Source organism: Podarcis liolepis (genome assembly GCF_965112155.1).
Source record: "Podarcis liolepis genome assembly, chromosome: 8".
In the NCBI taxonomy this organism is placed as follows: Eukaryota; Metazoa; Chordata; class Lepidosauria; order Squamata; family Lacertidae; genus Podarcis; species Podarcis liolepis.
This window is the reverse complement of record NC_139560.1, coordinates 380,357-392,417: the sequence shown is the minus strand read 5'-3', so window position 1 is coordinate 392,417 and position 12,061 is coordinate 380,357. Positions and strand designations below refer to the sequence as shown.

General features: G+C 59.2%; 1 protein-coding gene across 26 annotated transcripts in view; it reads left to right on the top strand.

Moving 5' to 3' along the window:
- Positions 1–12,061, top strand: part of PLEC (plectin) — a 122,456-nt gene that overhangs the window by 76,887 nt on the left and 33,508 nt on the right. For 13 of the 26 annotated variants that reach the window (XM_083516418.1, XM_083516423.1, XM_083516433.1 and 10 more), the window contains 5 exons: positions 6,722–6,783; positions 7,813–7,827; positions 8,321–8,410; positions 10,655–10,732; positions 10,858–10,950. In XM_083516418.1, the coding sequence (XP_083372544.1) occupies positions 6,722–6,783; positions 7,813–7,827; positions 8,321–8,410; positions 10,655–10,732; positions 10,858–10,950 (338 nt within the window). Of the gene's footprint in view, positions 1–4,303; positions 4,540–6,721; positions 6,784–7,812; positions 7,828–8,320; positions 8,411–10,654; positions 10,733–10,857; positions 10,951–12,061 lie in introns of those variants that run through there. The other 13 variants (XM_083516426.1, XM_083516428.1, XM_083516429.1 and 10 more) reach the window with 3 other exon arrangements.

Here is a 12,061-nt window from a genome sequence, read left to right as displayed (position 1 = left end):
CTGCCAGGCAGCAGCTGCACCCCTCCCTATTGCCAAGGGTGCGCGCCGTCCAGGCTCGGTCCTCCTCGTCCTCAGCCGCGGGGAGCCGAGGGTTAAAGGGGGCGCGGAACGAGCTGTCTCCGCCTCCCGTCCCCGTAGCAACCAGCCCGCGCACGCGCGCTCCCTCGCAAGGGAGAGAGTCCTGGCTGCGTGCGCGCTCCCGACCCTTCAGAGCCCTTTGCCGGCGCCGCTGCCGGCCAGAGCCCAGGGTCTCCTCGGCTGGAGCCCCATCTCTGTGCCTGGACTGGCACCCCCTAAGGGGCCCTTGCCACCCTTGCCACGCGGGGGGGAGGCAGAGACGCCGCGGGCGAGTGGAAGTCTGAAAATACATCTCTATATGCGAGTGGGTTTATTGTTTTTCACAATGCACGAACAGCAAAACAAACTGGCCATTCTTGAGGTCCTTGAAGCCAACTCCGCTCCTTCTCTCCCAAGTCTTCCGTGCCTTTGGGGTGGTCTCTGTCTGGCGGGGGGGGGGGGGCTCAGCTCCTGGGAACCATTTTTAATTACAAGGCTGCATTCGAAGACTGTGAATCAAAGTTTCCCCTTCCTTCTGGTGGGCAGGGAGCCCGGAGGAAGCAGCGGCCGGCCTGGTGTCCTGCCTGGAAAATGTTCCTGGTCGGGCTTCTGTCGGCTGGGGGGGGAGGAGGAGGGAGCCCCTCCCGCCCTTGGCAGGCTCACCTGGCAGCAAAGGGGAAGGAGGAGTCCGAGGGATCCCTGCCAAGGGCGCCCCAGTCCTTTGGCAAATTTGCATACATTCCTCAGTTTCTGCTCACGGCTGGGTGTGGACGTCTCAGCGCTAGGAACTTGGTTGCAGAAAGAAACGTAGCCGAACAGTCAGCACTTTGCATCCTTCCTGCTCTGAGGAGCCTGAGATCCAAAACACACAGGAGGGGGAGCAGAGGATGGAGAGGCAAGGGGGGTGTTAACGGAGAAATCTGAGGGCTCCCTTGGACAAAAAACAAGGACCCCAGCCAGGAATACCAGAGCAAAACAGCAGCCAGTCGGCTTGGTCTTGATTGAAGACGGTTGCCACAGGACTCCCACCTGCCACCAGGTGGAACAAGATGGAAGCCCCCAACAAAAGAGAACCCAAACTTTTATTAGCTGCTAATCCCCATGTTACACCCCCCAAACTACATCACTCATACATCACAGTTACATCATGAAAGGGGCGGTCTGGTGGCCGTAATCTGAGCATCCTGGACCCTGCCCCATGGTTCCCCTTGCCCTCCACCAAACACCCATCAAGTGGAACAGAAGAGATATTTACCGTACATTTCCCTGTTTCCCAGCCAAATTAATCCCACCCTTTTGTCTCCATCTGGGTTTGTGATCTCTGGAATGGCTACCTGTCTGTCTGGCCCTCAGGTATCAGGAGGCCAGGGATTATCCCTCAGGCAGAGGGGCTGCTGGGAGCTGAGCTCACATGTCTATAGGAATTTATGAAGTTTTCCCAGTGAGCCAGTACATAGGTACACCTATCATTTGGTATCATTTGCAGCAAAGGTCCTTTGAATAGATAGGAAGAAACTGTGATAAAGTGTTTTGCGGAGACAAGTCACAAAAGTGATTGTGCTGATTTTGGTAGTGGGCTGCATGTGCCTGATATCTGCTGGAGGGGCATCTCCCCCCCCCCAACCTATACATAAATTCCTGCAACAGGAGGAAGCACCATTATTTCCGTTTAGAACGTAAGCTCCTTGGGGCAGGGACCTGCTACTCTTCCAGGGCTGGCTCACCTGTGTAGGCCCTCTGGGGGTTGGACTCAAGCTCCTTCTACTCCCAATGCAGATGCAGGCTACGAGTGCCCCCCCCAATAAAGTCCTGCCCCAAGCCTCTTTTCAGAGGGGCCTGGCTGTGGGGCAAGGCTGCTGTGTGCAAAGATTTGCCCCACAAGTGCGGCAACTGCTCGGCACCGGAAGGATCTGGCAAGGGGTGCCCTCACCTGGAGCCCTGAGTCACCCTGGCCTCAGCTCACCTGGAAGGCGCATAGTTAACCCCCTGGAATCTGCTCCCTCCGGGCACAGTGGCTGGGAGAGATTTTGTGGAGGAAGATAAGGCTGTCTCTGCAGGGCGTTGCCTGCAGGTCCAGGGGCAGAATGGGCTCCTGAGACTCGCCTTCCTTGGAGGCTTATAAGCAAAGGTTACGTTCTTTATCTGCAATTCCTGCATTTGCAGGAGGCTGGAATAGATTATTCTTGGGGAATCTGTTGCCACTCTGATTCCCTCCAGGGCCTCTGGTCAGATTCTGATGCTCTTCTACAGAAGCTTCCTGGAGAGCCCTGCCCCAGTGCTGGTCCAAAGGGGATGAAGGCCTTGAGCCAAAAGTCCCCTGATTTCTCCATGTGCCACACTTGGGGGGGGGCTGCCCTGCTCCCTGTTTGAGAGCGAAGGAGGGGCCCAAGAATGTCCTGATGGAGAAGCCCCTTGGTGCTGGAGGCTGGCGAGTCCTGGCTTGGGGCTGGGCCTGTTCCCCTCTCTCCCTGAGGCCTTGTTTGTTCTGCCCTTCCTTCTCCTGGGTTTGCCCAGGGAGGGGCGGCTGTGGGGTGGAGGGAACCACAGGGAGGAGCAGCGCAAACAGCTAACTGCCTCCTGCCTGTTTCCTCTTTTGCCCCCAGGAGAGCCTTTCTCTCCCCCCCCCCCAATTCCTTAGCCACTGTGTCCCCTGCCTATGGGGTGCTGCTACTGCTGCTGGTGGTGTGACTCAGTGTGGGCCTTGGCACCAGGGCAGGATGTGAGCAGCACCCCCACGTCCTCTGGCGTCAGAGTGCAGGCCGCTGGCCCAGATGTGTCGGCTGCGGTGGCAGCAGCTGGAACTTCTCTGTGGTTTTGAAACTGTTGTGCTGCACATTCCTCTGGTGTGCTGGGACCCAGCCCAGTTCTGCTTCTGGGGAGCCAGGCGGGGCCTGGGCCTGGCTGCCCTGGAATGTGCTCCTGGGGCCGTGGTGGGGCAGGGGGGGGGCAGCCACTGGAGCAGCCGCCGCTGCAGACTTTGCCCTGGGTGTCTCTCTGCTCCCAGCTGCACTGTTGGTGGAGTGGGGTGGCACCCAGTGGCCTTCTCCAGACTCTTCCCTCAAGGGGGGGGGATCTGAGGAACCACTGGGGAGGATGAAGGTGCTGCCCCCCCCCCCGGCCCCTGAGGTGTGCATGGGGTTCCTGCCCCTTCCCTCTGCAAGGTTTAGCCCTGCCCCCTCCTCCCTGCCCACACCTGACAGGGCGCCTCCCGGTGTGAGCAGAGGGGCCTTGGGAGGGTTGGCGCACGAACACCCCCGCAGCCCTGTGGCCATTAGTTGGGCGTTGCCCCACTAGCAGGGTGAGTCACAGCCCAGCCTCGTGCCAGCCTGGTGCCTTCCCCCCGGGCAAGCTCCAATGCCGTGCCCACGCTTCCAGACTCTGGGCCTGTCAGGATGGCTGAGTGGCCCTGGGAGAGAGCAGCAGGGTGGGGGGTGCCAGCTATTGCCTCCTGGGCATTGGGAGCCCTGCCTTCTTCCTCTGAGTCTGCTGGCAGCAACCTTCTTCCCTGGTGCTAGGAAGACCCGGCCACACCCCAGGCTCTGGCTGACCCACGTGGTGCCCTTTCTGCAAGTCCCTTGGGGGCAGCATCTCATTGTATCTCCGCACCAGCCCTGTGAGGTAGGCGAGCCAGAGAGAAGGGTTTTCCCCAAGGCTACCCAGCAAGTTGAGATTCGAACCCAGACCACAACACTCTGCCCACCATGGCCCTTTCCCCTGCTCCTGCCCTCAGTGGAACAGGCAACCTTGAGAGGTGCTGAACTTTCCTTCATTGGAGGCTTTCAGAACTAGATGGGATGACCACCTGCCCTGGATTATTTAGCTGTGATTCTGGCATTGCAGGGGGTTGGACTAGATGGCCTCTGGGCTCCCTTCCAACTCTACAGTTCTGTGATTCTGCTGGCCTGCCTGCATCAGATCAGGGAGTGGAGCTGGCTGGGAGTCTTAAAAGGGACCATGAATGAAAGTGGTGATAGAAGCTCTTCCTTTGGGTATACTCTGGGTGGAAACAGGAGCGCTGTGTTTCCCCTCTGTGCTGATTGTGGAAGCAGAGGGGGCCTGATCCCCCTTTTTTGCTTCTTCCAGGCCTCTGCTGCAGGCTGGCCAGGAAGCGGTTAAGTTTTCAGGAAGCCCTCTGGGCAGAGCTGAGGTTTCCTGCCGGCTGGGCTGGGCTGGGCAGAGCAGGGGAAGCCCAGTCCCCTCCCTGGAGAGAGGGGTGGGCAGGGCTCAGGGGAGGCGGCTGGGGCAGGGCTCAGGCAGTTGCTGGCGGCAGCATCTAGATGCTGCCAGGAGCCGAGTCTGTTTGGTTCAGCGCCTTGTGCCCGGAGCCTGTGCCCACAGCCGCTGCCCCCACCATGTCCCGGCAGAGGCTGCGCAGCCGAGAGGCGGCCGATGGGCCCCCCACCTCCCCAGGGCTGGCCGACCAGAGCAACTCGGAGGAGAACTTGTACAAGGCGGTCCTCAGGGCATCGGAGGGCAAGAAAGGTACTGGGTGGGTGCGCTGGAGGGGTTAATGCTGCCCCACCTGGGACAGAGATGGCGATGGTTTCCCCACAGCTTCCTTCCTTCCTTCCTTCCGCCCTCCCTCTGGGCACAGCGGGGCCTGCGCTATGGGGAAGTGGGAGGCTCTGGTGGGGATAAAGGTCCAAGAAGGGTTGTGGCTGCCGCTGGGCTGCGTGTTTGTGTGTTCCTGCACAGGCACCGCGTGGTAGGGCAGCTTTGCTCCTGCAGGTGCCCTCACCTTGGCAGCAGGTCTGGGACTTGGGGTGCTGGTGAGGTGCTCCTGAAAGGCACTCCAGGGTCTCCCTGGGCTCAGTCAGTTGGCTGCTCTTTCTGAGGCTCTCTGTGTATTGGGGGCCCCTAAGCCTGGCACAGCTGGGTCTCCTGGGGTGGCTGTGCGGTGTGTGCCCACCTTGAGTAGGGGCTGTGGCTGCTTTTTTGCTGTCAGACTTGGGTGGGCTTGCCACCTTTTAGTGGGGCCCCTGTGCCTTTAACAGGCAGAAATTCAAGAGGTTAGGCTTTCCGCCCCTCTGCAGATTTGCGCCCGTTGACTCTCCACCAGCCCCCGGAAATCCAGGTGTGTGGGGATATTCTAGGAGAGCTTCCTTGCCCAGCCAGGAGTGGGGGGCAGCACATGAGGCCTTGGGGTGGGCTGGGCACTCCCCACACATTCCCTGCCGGGGTGGGGAGGGGCTGGCCCTGAGCTTCCAGGGCTCCTGGCTGCTCTGCTTCTGCTGGGCAAATCCCAGCCTGCAGGAGCCAGAGGAGGAGGAAGAGAGCGAGACACAACAAGCCAGCCCTGGTCTGGCCCGGAAGCCATGGCAACCGGTCACATGGGGGCTGAGCCAGAGCGCCCGGCCCAGGCACAGGGGGGTGGCCGAGGGGTCCCCTGGGGGCAGAGGGGGGCACCCAGTGACCACTTAGCTAGATTGCTGGCCCAGGCAAGGCACCCCCTCCCCAGGGAATCCTGTCTTAGAGTCATGAACCGTGGATGGCAAGGGGCCTCAGGGGTCATCTAGGCCAACCCCCTGTCCGAGGGCGCCGTGGGGCTGAGGCAGACTGTGCTCACACCAAGTTGGGGCAGAGGAGCCAGGCCTCTTTCTGCCACCTCCTACAGTACAGAGTCTCTCCAGGAGGGTGGGGTTTTTTGGGGTGCTCTCTTCCCTTTCCACCTGTGCAGCTGGATTCCTTTCTCCCTGGGTGCCCCATTGTTGTCACGGGGGGGGGGACACTCCTCCTGATTGCTGTGGCCTCTTTGGGCTTCCGGTGGCCCATGAATGTGGCCCCAGCCATGGACTTGGGTGACTGGACGGGGACTATATTCGGACCCATGGGAGGTGGACCTGTTGGTGGCACTTCACTGGGACCCCCGAAAATGTCTCTGGGCCCCGTGCCCTCGTGGGGTGCTGGTTTGGAGGCGTCCCAAGCGCCAGGGGGAAGGACTCTGGCCCAGCAAAGCCCCTCAGGCCTGGCTCCCGGTGTGCAGCTGGCCGGAGGAGGAGGGGCTGTGGTGGCGAAAGCGGAGGGCACAGAGCAAGCCCAGGACTTTGGAAAGCTGGTATCACCGGATAAAGTTCATCAGTTTTGTTGCCTTAATTAGTTTTAATTGGATTTTGAATACACGTGCGGTTAATTGTCGTTGCTTCGCATTTTATTGTGTTATTATCTTCCTTCGCGGGTCATGCAAACTGCTATTCCGAATAATCCTTTCTCTAGGACAGGGTGGGGGGCACTGGGCATGAGCTTATGGGACTGAGGGGGCAGTGGATCCCAAAAGATTGGGGGTCAGGGGGTGCAGATGACCCTGAACTGTGGACCTGATGGTCTGAGGGGAAGGCAGCTTCCTCTGTGCGTGTAGTGGGGTGGCCTTTGTGGGGGGGGCTGGGGGAGCCTCTTTTTCTCTTGCTGGGGGCCTAGGCTTTTGTGCCAGGCCTGCTAAGAGTGATGGTGCAAGGGGCTGGCACCCGGCGCCTGAGTCACTCTTGCATTTCCTTCCTGTTGCATCGGGTGAATCACCTCCCTGCGCCTGGTGGTGATTCTGGCTACGACTGCCGCTGCCGCCTCCCCCCTCCGCAATTTCCTTCCTGGAGGTGGGGGCTGCCCCCAAACTCTCTCTGAGCTGCTCCCTCCAGCCCCTCTACTCACATCCGCCTCTCTTTTCTTGCAGACGAACGGGATCGGGTCCAGAAGAAAACCTTCACCAAATGGGTCAACAAACACCTTATCAAGGTAAGGGCTGGGGACACCTTCCTCTGCACCCCCCCTGAATAAAAATCCCCGGGAGATGGCTGGCCAGGCTGAGAGCCTCTCAGGGCTGCCAAGCGAGAGAGAAATATATTCCAACTAAATGAATCTCTGGCTGGGGGGGGGGGGGCCTTTGGGTGGGTGAAGACCCAGCTTTGCCAAGGACATGGGGGGGGGCTGGTTGAAGGTTGCCTCTTTCTCTCCCCTCCCCCACTCCCCTGGCAGACAACCATCCCATTCTGAATCTGACACGCCCCATATTTCCTTCTCCTGTGGTGGAAAGAACACCCCCCCAACCCGCTTCACTTCTGAATGGGTCTATTATCTCTGTGGTTGTGGGGCGTGGTCTGCCCCCCCACCCAGTCCTGTGACTCCTGTTGCCAGAGGTGCCCACAGAACTCTAGGATTGTCCAACTGGGAGGGACCCCAAGGCTCATCTAGTCCAGCCCCCTGCAATGCAGGAATCACAGTCACTTGGGGGGGGGCTGGGCTGTCCTCCTCCTTCCTTTGGGGCTGCAGGCCCCATGGCCCCCAACACCCAGACCCTCCAGTGTCTTGCCAGCCAGTGGCACCTGGGGGGCAGCCCTATTCCCGGAAGGGACTTCTTTGCTTTGAAACCTTGTCAATATCAGCAACATGCTCTGACCGGCTGAGCTAAGCTGACCATCAATTTCAATGGGTCTCCTCTGAGTAAAAGCTGAATGCCTTCATTGGGGTGGGGGCTCTTCTCTCCACCGCCGGCAGCCTCATGAGAGGTAGAAACCTGCCCGGTGGGACCCGGATGCCCCTGGCCATGTGGTGCCCCTGCCAGGCCTGGTGGGGGCAAGGGCTGGGATGCCCAGTGTGAACCCACCAGTGCCAGGCATCCTGCAGGCTCCGTCCCCTGGCATGCTGTGCCCCCCGGGCTCTCTCTGGGGCTGTTTCCTCTTCTTCCTAACCTCTTTCTCTCTCTTCCTGCCTCCTCTTCCTCCTCTTCTTCCTCCTCCTCCTCTTCTTCCTCCTTCCTGGCAACAGCACTGGCGAGCAGAGGTAGGTGCCCAGGAGGTGCCCAGGGCTCTGTCTTGCTTTCTCCTCCTTTCTCTCCATATTTCCTTCTGCTCTGTCCATCCAAACACCCAAAGGTGCCTCGCGGAGAGTCAGGCCGCCGGCCGGTGACTCCCTGGCCTTTCAGGGGACTTCCCCGTTTCCCTGGGGGGGGGCACCCACAGCTTCCCTGCTGCTGAACTGCAGCCCCCACCCTTGCACTGTGCTCCCCCCAGGTGGCGGCTGCTGCCAGGAGGGTCTGAGATCTGCTTGGAGGCACCTAAGAGTGGGGAGGGGATCCCTTTTGGGTCAAACATTTTAAGGTTGGCCAGGCCTGGGGGTGGGGGCTCCTTTCAGGATGGGATCAGTGCCCCTTGTGTGGTCGGGGCCTGGGATCCCTAGTTTCAGGCCTTGCCCTTTGCTTGCTGGTGGTAAATGGGTGGGAGGGGGCTGGCTGGCTCCCCCCTGCCGGTCCTGACTCTCTCTTTGCCCCTTCCAGGCCCATCGCCATGTCAACGACCTCTACGAAGACCTCCGCGATGGGCACAACCTCATCTCCCTCCTGGAGGTGCTCTCAGGAGATACTCTGGTACGTAGAATCCTCACCCCCGGGGGGACTGGCTGCTCCCCCCTGTACCCCCAGATAGCAGGAAAGCAAGTCTGGCCAACAAGGCCCCCTCCAAACGCTGCACTGCCCCCCAACTCCTGCTGCCTCCCCCCAGAGTGTTTTAGCCCCCTCCTCTCCTGCCTGCTCCCCACCCCCCTTCCCATTGCCCTCCTGCTTGGGGCTCCCCCTCCCAGACCCCCCCGGTCCATCTCCCTGCTGAGCCTGGAGTTGCCAGCTCCTGGGCAGACTTTTTTTGGGGGGGGGAATGTCCCCCTATCCAGTGCTCTGTGCCTGCCAACTCCATTTTGCAGTCCAGCTCTTTCTTTAAAAAACGAGAGAAGCATTTGGGGGGGGGCAGGAAGGGGGCTTCTTTGCTCTTGCCCAGCTGCTCCCCCCATCTTCCTTTTTAAAAAACATAATTTGCATTTGATTTTACTAATGTAAAGATACAACCACATGTCCATATTTAGAGATTTCTTGGAATCTCCAGACTTGCCTCCATCCTGGGCCCTATGGGCAACATTTTCAGCTGCGTATTATTTCATAATCCATATTTTGCAATTGTCCGTAGTAATTGTTACATTACAAGTATTGTTAGAATCCTGCTAATGTTTTCATCTGCTTGCAGGGGTCTCCTAAATATGCCCCCCCAATCTTCCAGTCCTCTGCCCACAGTCCGTCTGTGCCCCACTTGCAGGGGGGAGGGTTGCCCTAGAGAAGCCTTGGTGAATGGCAGCAAGTGTGGGGCACAGGCAGGCAGAGAGCCCTGGAGCCCCTTAGAGGAATGGCCCCCCCCAGACCTGCTCAGGCTCCCTTTGGGGTTTAGAGCACCCACCCCACCTTCCACAACTCCAGAGGTCCAGAGAGTTAGTTTGAGGAGGCGCCGCCCACCTTTTGCCCCAGGAACTTTGCAGCGCAACGCTGGGTGCCCGCCCTGCCTGGGAATAACAGCTGCTCACCTGCTGCTCTTGTCTTCGGTTGCTCCCCCCGCCTCCCCCCTCTGTCTATGCGCTCTAACACCGTAACTCTTGTGCGCTGCACGGGGGTCTCTCTCTGTCTCTCTCTCTCTCTGCTGCCCGCTCTGTTTGTCTCTCCTCCGGGCGGGACTCTGCCTTCTGACTGCTGCCCTTTGGCCTCTGCCCCCCTCTTTGCTCGGCTCCCACCTGCCGCCGCCCCGTAGCCCAGAGAGCGCGACGTGATCCGGAACTTGCGGTTGGTGAGTGGTTCTGCTCTGCCCCCCCCTTGTCGCTTTCTGCATGGCATTGCACCCGCCACCCACACGCCTGCCCTGGGTTGAGCTGCTGGGGTGGGTGCCAAGGAGACCCATCTCCCTCTTGCTGGCGCAGAAGTGCTGTTGCTCCCGGCTCTCCCAAGGCGAGCTCTGCCTGGCACACAGCCAGAGGTGCCACCTCCCAGGGGCTGAGCTCTTTGGGGGCCCCCAATATTTTGGGGGCTCCCCAATGCTCAAAAGCGGTGGAGGAAGAGCTCTTGGCCATTGAAACGATGCAGCCCCCATTCATCTCTGCTCCTGGCCCCGCCCAACATCCTGGTGGCGCCCCCCCTCCATTCTCCCTCGGAAGTGGGTGCCTCTGCCCATGGCTAGCTAATGCCAGGCCTGGGTGGAGGGGGACGTTGTCCCCTGGTCTCCAGCCATGTGCCTGTTGAAGGAGTTGGTTATGGGCACCAGGGTGCTAAATGGGAGGGAGAGGAGGGCCAGTGAAGATCCCAGCAAGCCATTCCCCAGCCCCCCAGGTTTGGCTTCAGCCGGGCCTTGGCGGGGGCGGGGGCAGGATCTGCCCTTGCAAAGAGGGAAGAGGCCTTCTCTGTGTCTGCATCCTGCCTCTTCCCCTTGTGCCAGCCCCATAGCTGGGCAAGGGTGGGGGGTTCCTCAGATGGGCCAGTGTGTGGCACAGGAAGCACGCCAGGAAGGGGAGGGGAGGAGGCGGATGACAGAAGCCTTTACACTGGCTCTGCCTGAAGGTGTCCGGTGGGGGGGGGAGGAGGGGGGAGCATTTCCTGGACATTGTTTTCTGACTTGCGTCTGGCAGGAAGGATTTGGGGGCTGGCCTCCCCCTTCTTTCCTCCTGCTGGGCTGGGATCCTCTGCTGGGGAGGCTTGTTTGGACCAGGGCAGGGTTGTTGTTTTTTTTTTGGGGGGGGGTCACTGCGCCCAGATGTGGAGCCTGGCAGGGCAGAGACACTGACTTCCCTCCCGCTCTCCCCGCAGCCCCGCGAAAAGGGCCGGATGCGGTTCCACAAGCTCCAGAATGTGCAGATTGCCCTGGATTACCTGAAGCACCGGCAGGTGAGACCCGGGAGCTGGTGAAGGGGCTGGGGGTCAGGGAGGGAGGGAGTCTGGCCTGGCCTGCCTTGAGGGGTCGGGGGTGGCTGGAGCCCCCCTGATAATTGGCGTGATGTGCCATTTCCCAGGTGAAGCTGGTCAATATCCGGAACGATGACATTGCGGACGGAAACCCCAAGCTGACTCTGGGCCTCATCTGGACCATCATCCTCCACTTCCAGGTGAGTGGGGAGGGGAGCCTGCTGTGGGGGGGGCAGTGAGGGGACACTGAGCGCGGCATGGGAAATGGGCCTGGGCACAGCTATGCCAGAGCCTGCCTGCTTTGTGGTGGCCCCGGAGGCCTGCCAGCCAGCGACCGGTCTTGTCAAATGCAAGACGGTTCTTTTAAAATTAGATTCAGAAGCAATACAAAGGCAAGCGGCTGAGAAGATTACAGATTTTATTCTGAACAGCAGGTAAAATATACATTACCAAGCAGCACTTCAATCTGCCACTGGGAAGCTCAAAGAAGTGGCAAAGTGTCCGCCCCCCCCCCATAGTCTTCCTTTGCCCAACCCTCTGGCCATGAGTCTGTGCCCAGCTTCTCACTGCCATGCTCAAAAACTAGATATTTGAGAGAGGCCGTGCCCTGTTGGGGCCAGGACAGGTTTGGCTAGGAGCTCTTCTACATCAAAGACCAAAAGCCAGGCCACACATCAAAGGCTTTCACTGACCAGTGCTGTTTGCCAACAGACCACACATCAAAGACTCTTTTTTTACGAGGGATAGAGAAAGTAAGAAAACATAGATAACCGGAGCCAGGAAGAGTTGAGCCTGTCAGTTCACTATCTCCTCAAAATCACAACAATCTTCTGGAATAAGTTCCCCATACTCTTCATTCCATGCCAGGGCAGGGCAGGGAGGGTCTTCTGAGGGGAAGGGAAGGGAATAAAAATAAAAATAATAAATAATAAATAATAAATTTTATTTATACCCCGCCCTGCCTGGCCAGATCCGGGCTCAGGGCAGCTAACACCAATAAAATCACAGTAAGAACATAATAGGGGAAAATAAAAAAACACCAATTTAAAATACAAGTTAAAATGCAATTTAAAACGCAGCCTCATTTTAAAAGTAGCCAATAGATCCAGGTGCAGAATCCCCCCCCCCCAGCTCCTGTCTCTTGGCTTGTTGGTCATCCAGATCTCGGACAAACCAGTCAAACCGATCAGTCAAATTGAGCTCCAGCGAAGAGTCCAGGCTGAGTTGTGGCCCAGCCCCACAGTTCAGCCCCCCCCCCGGCTCAGGGAGCTGCTCCACCTCGTGGGCTGGGTCCCCTCATGAGATGGAAGA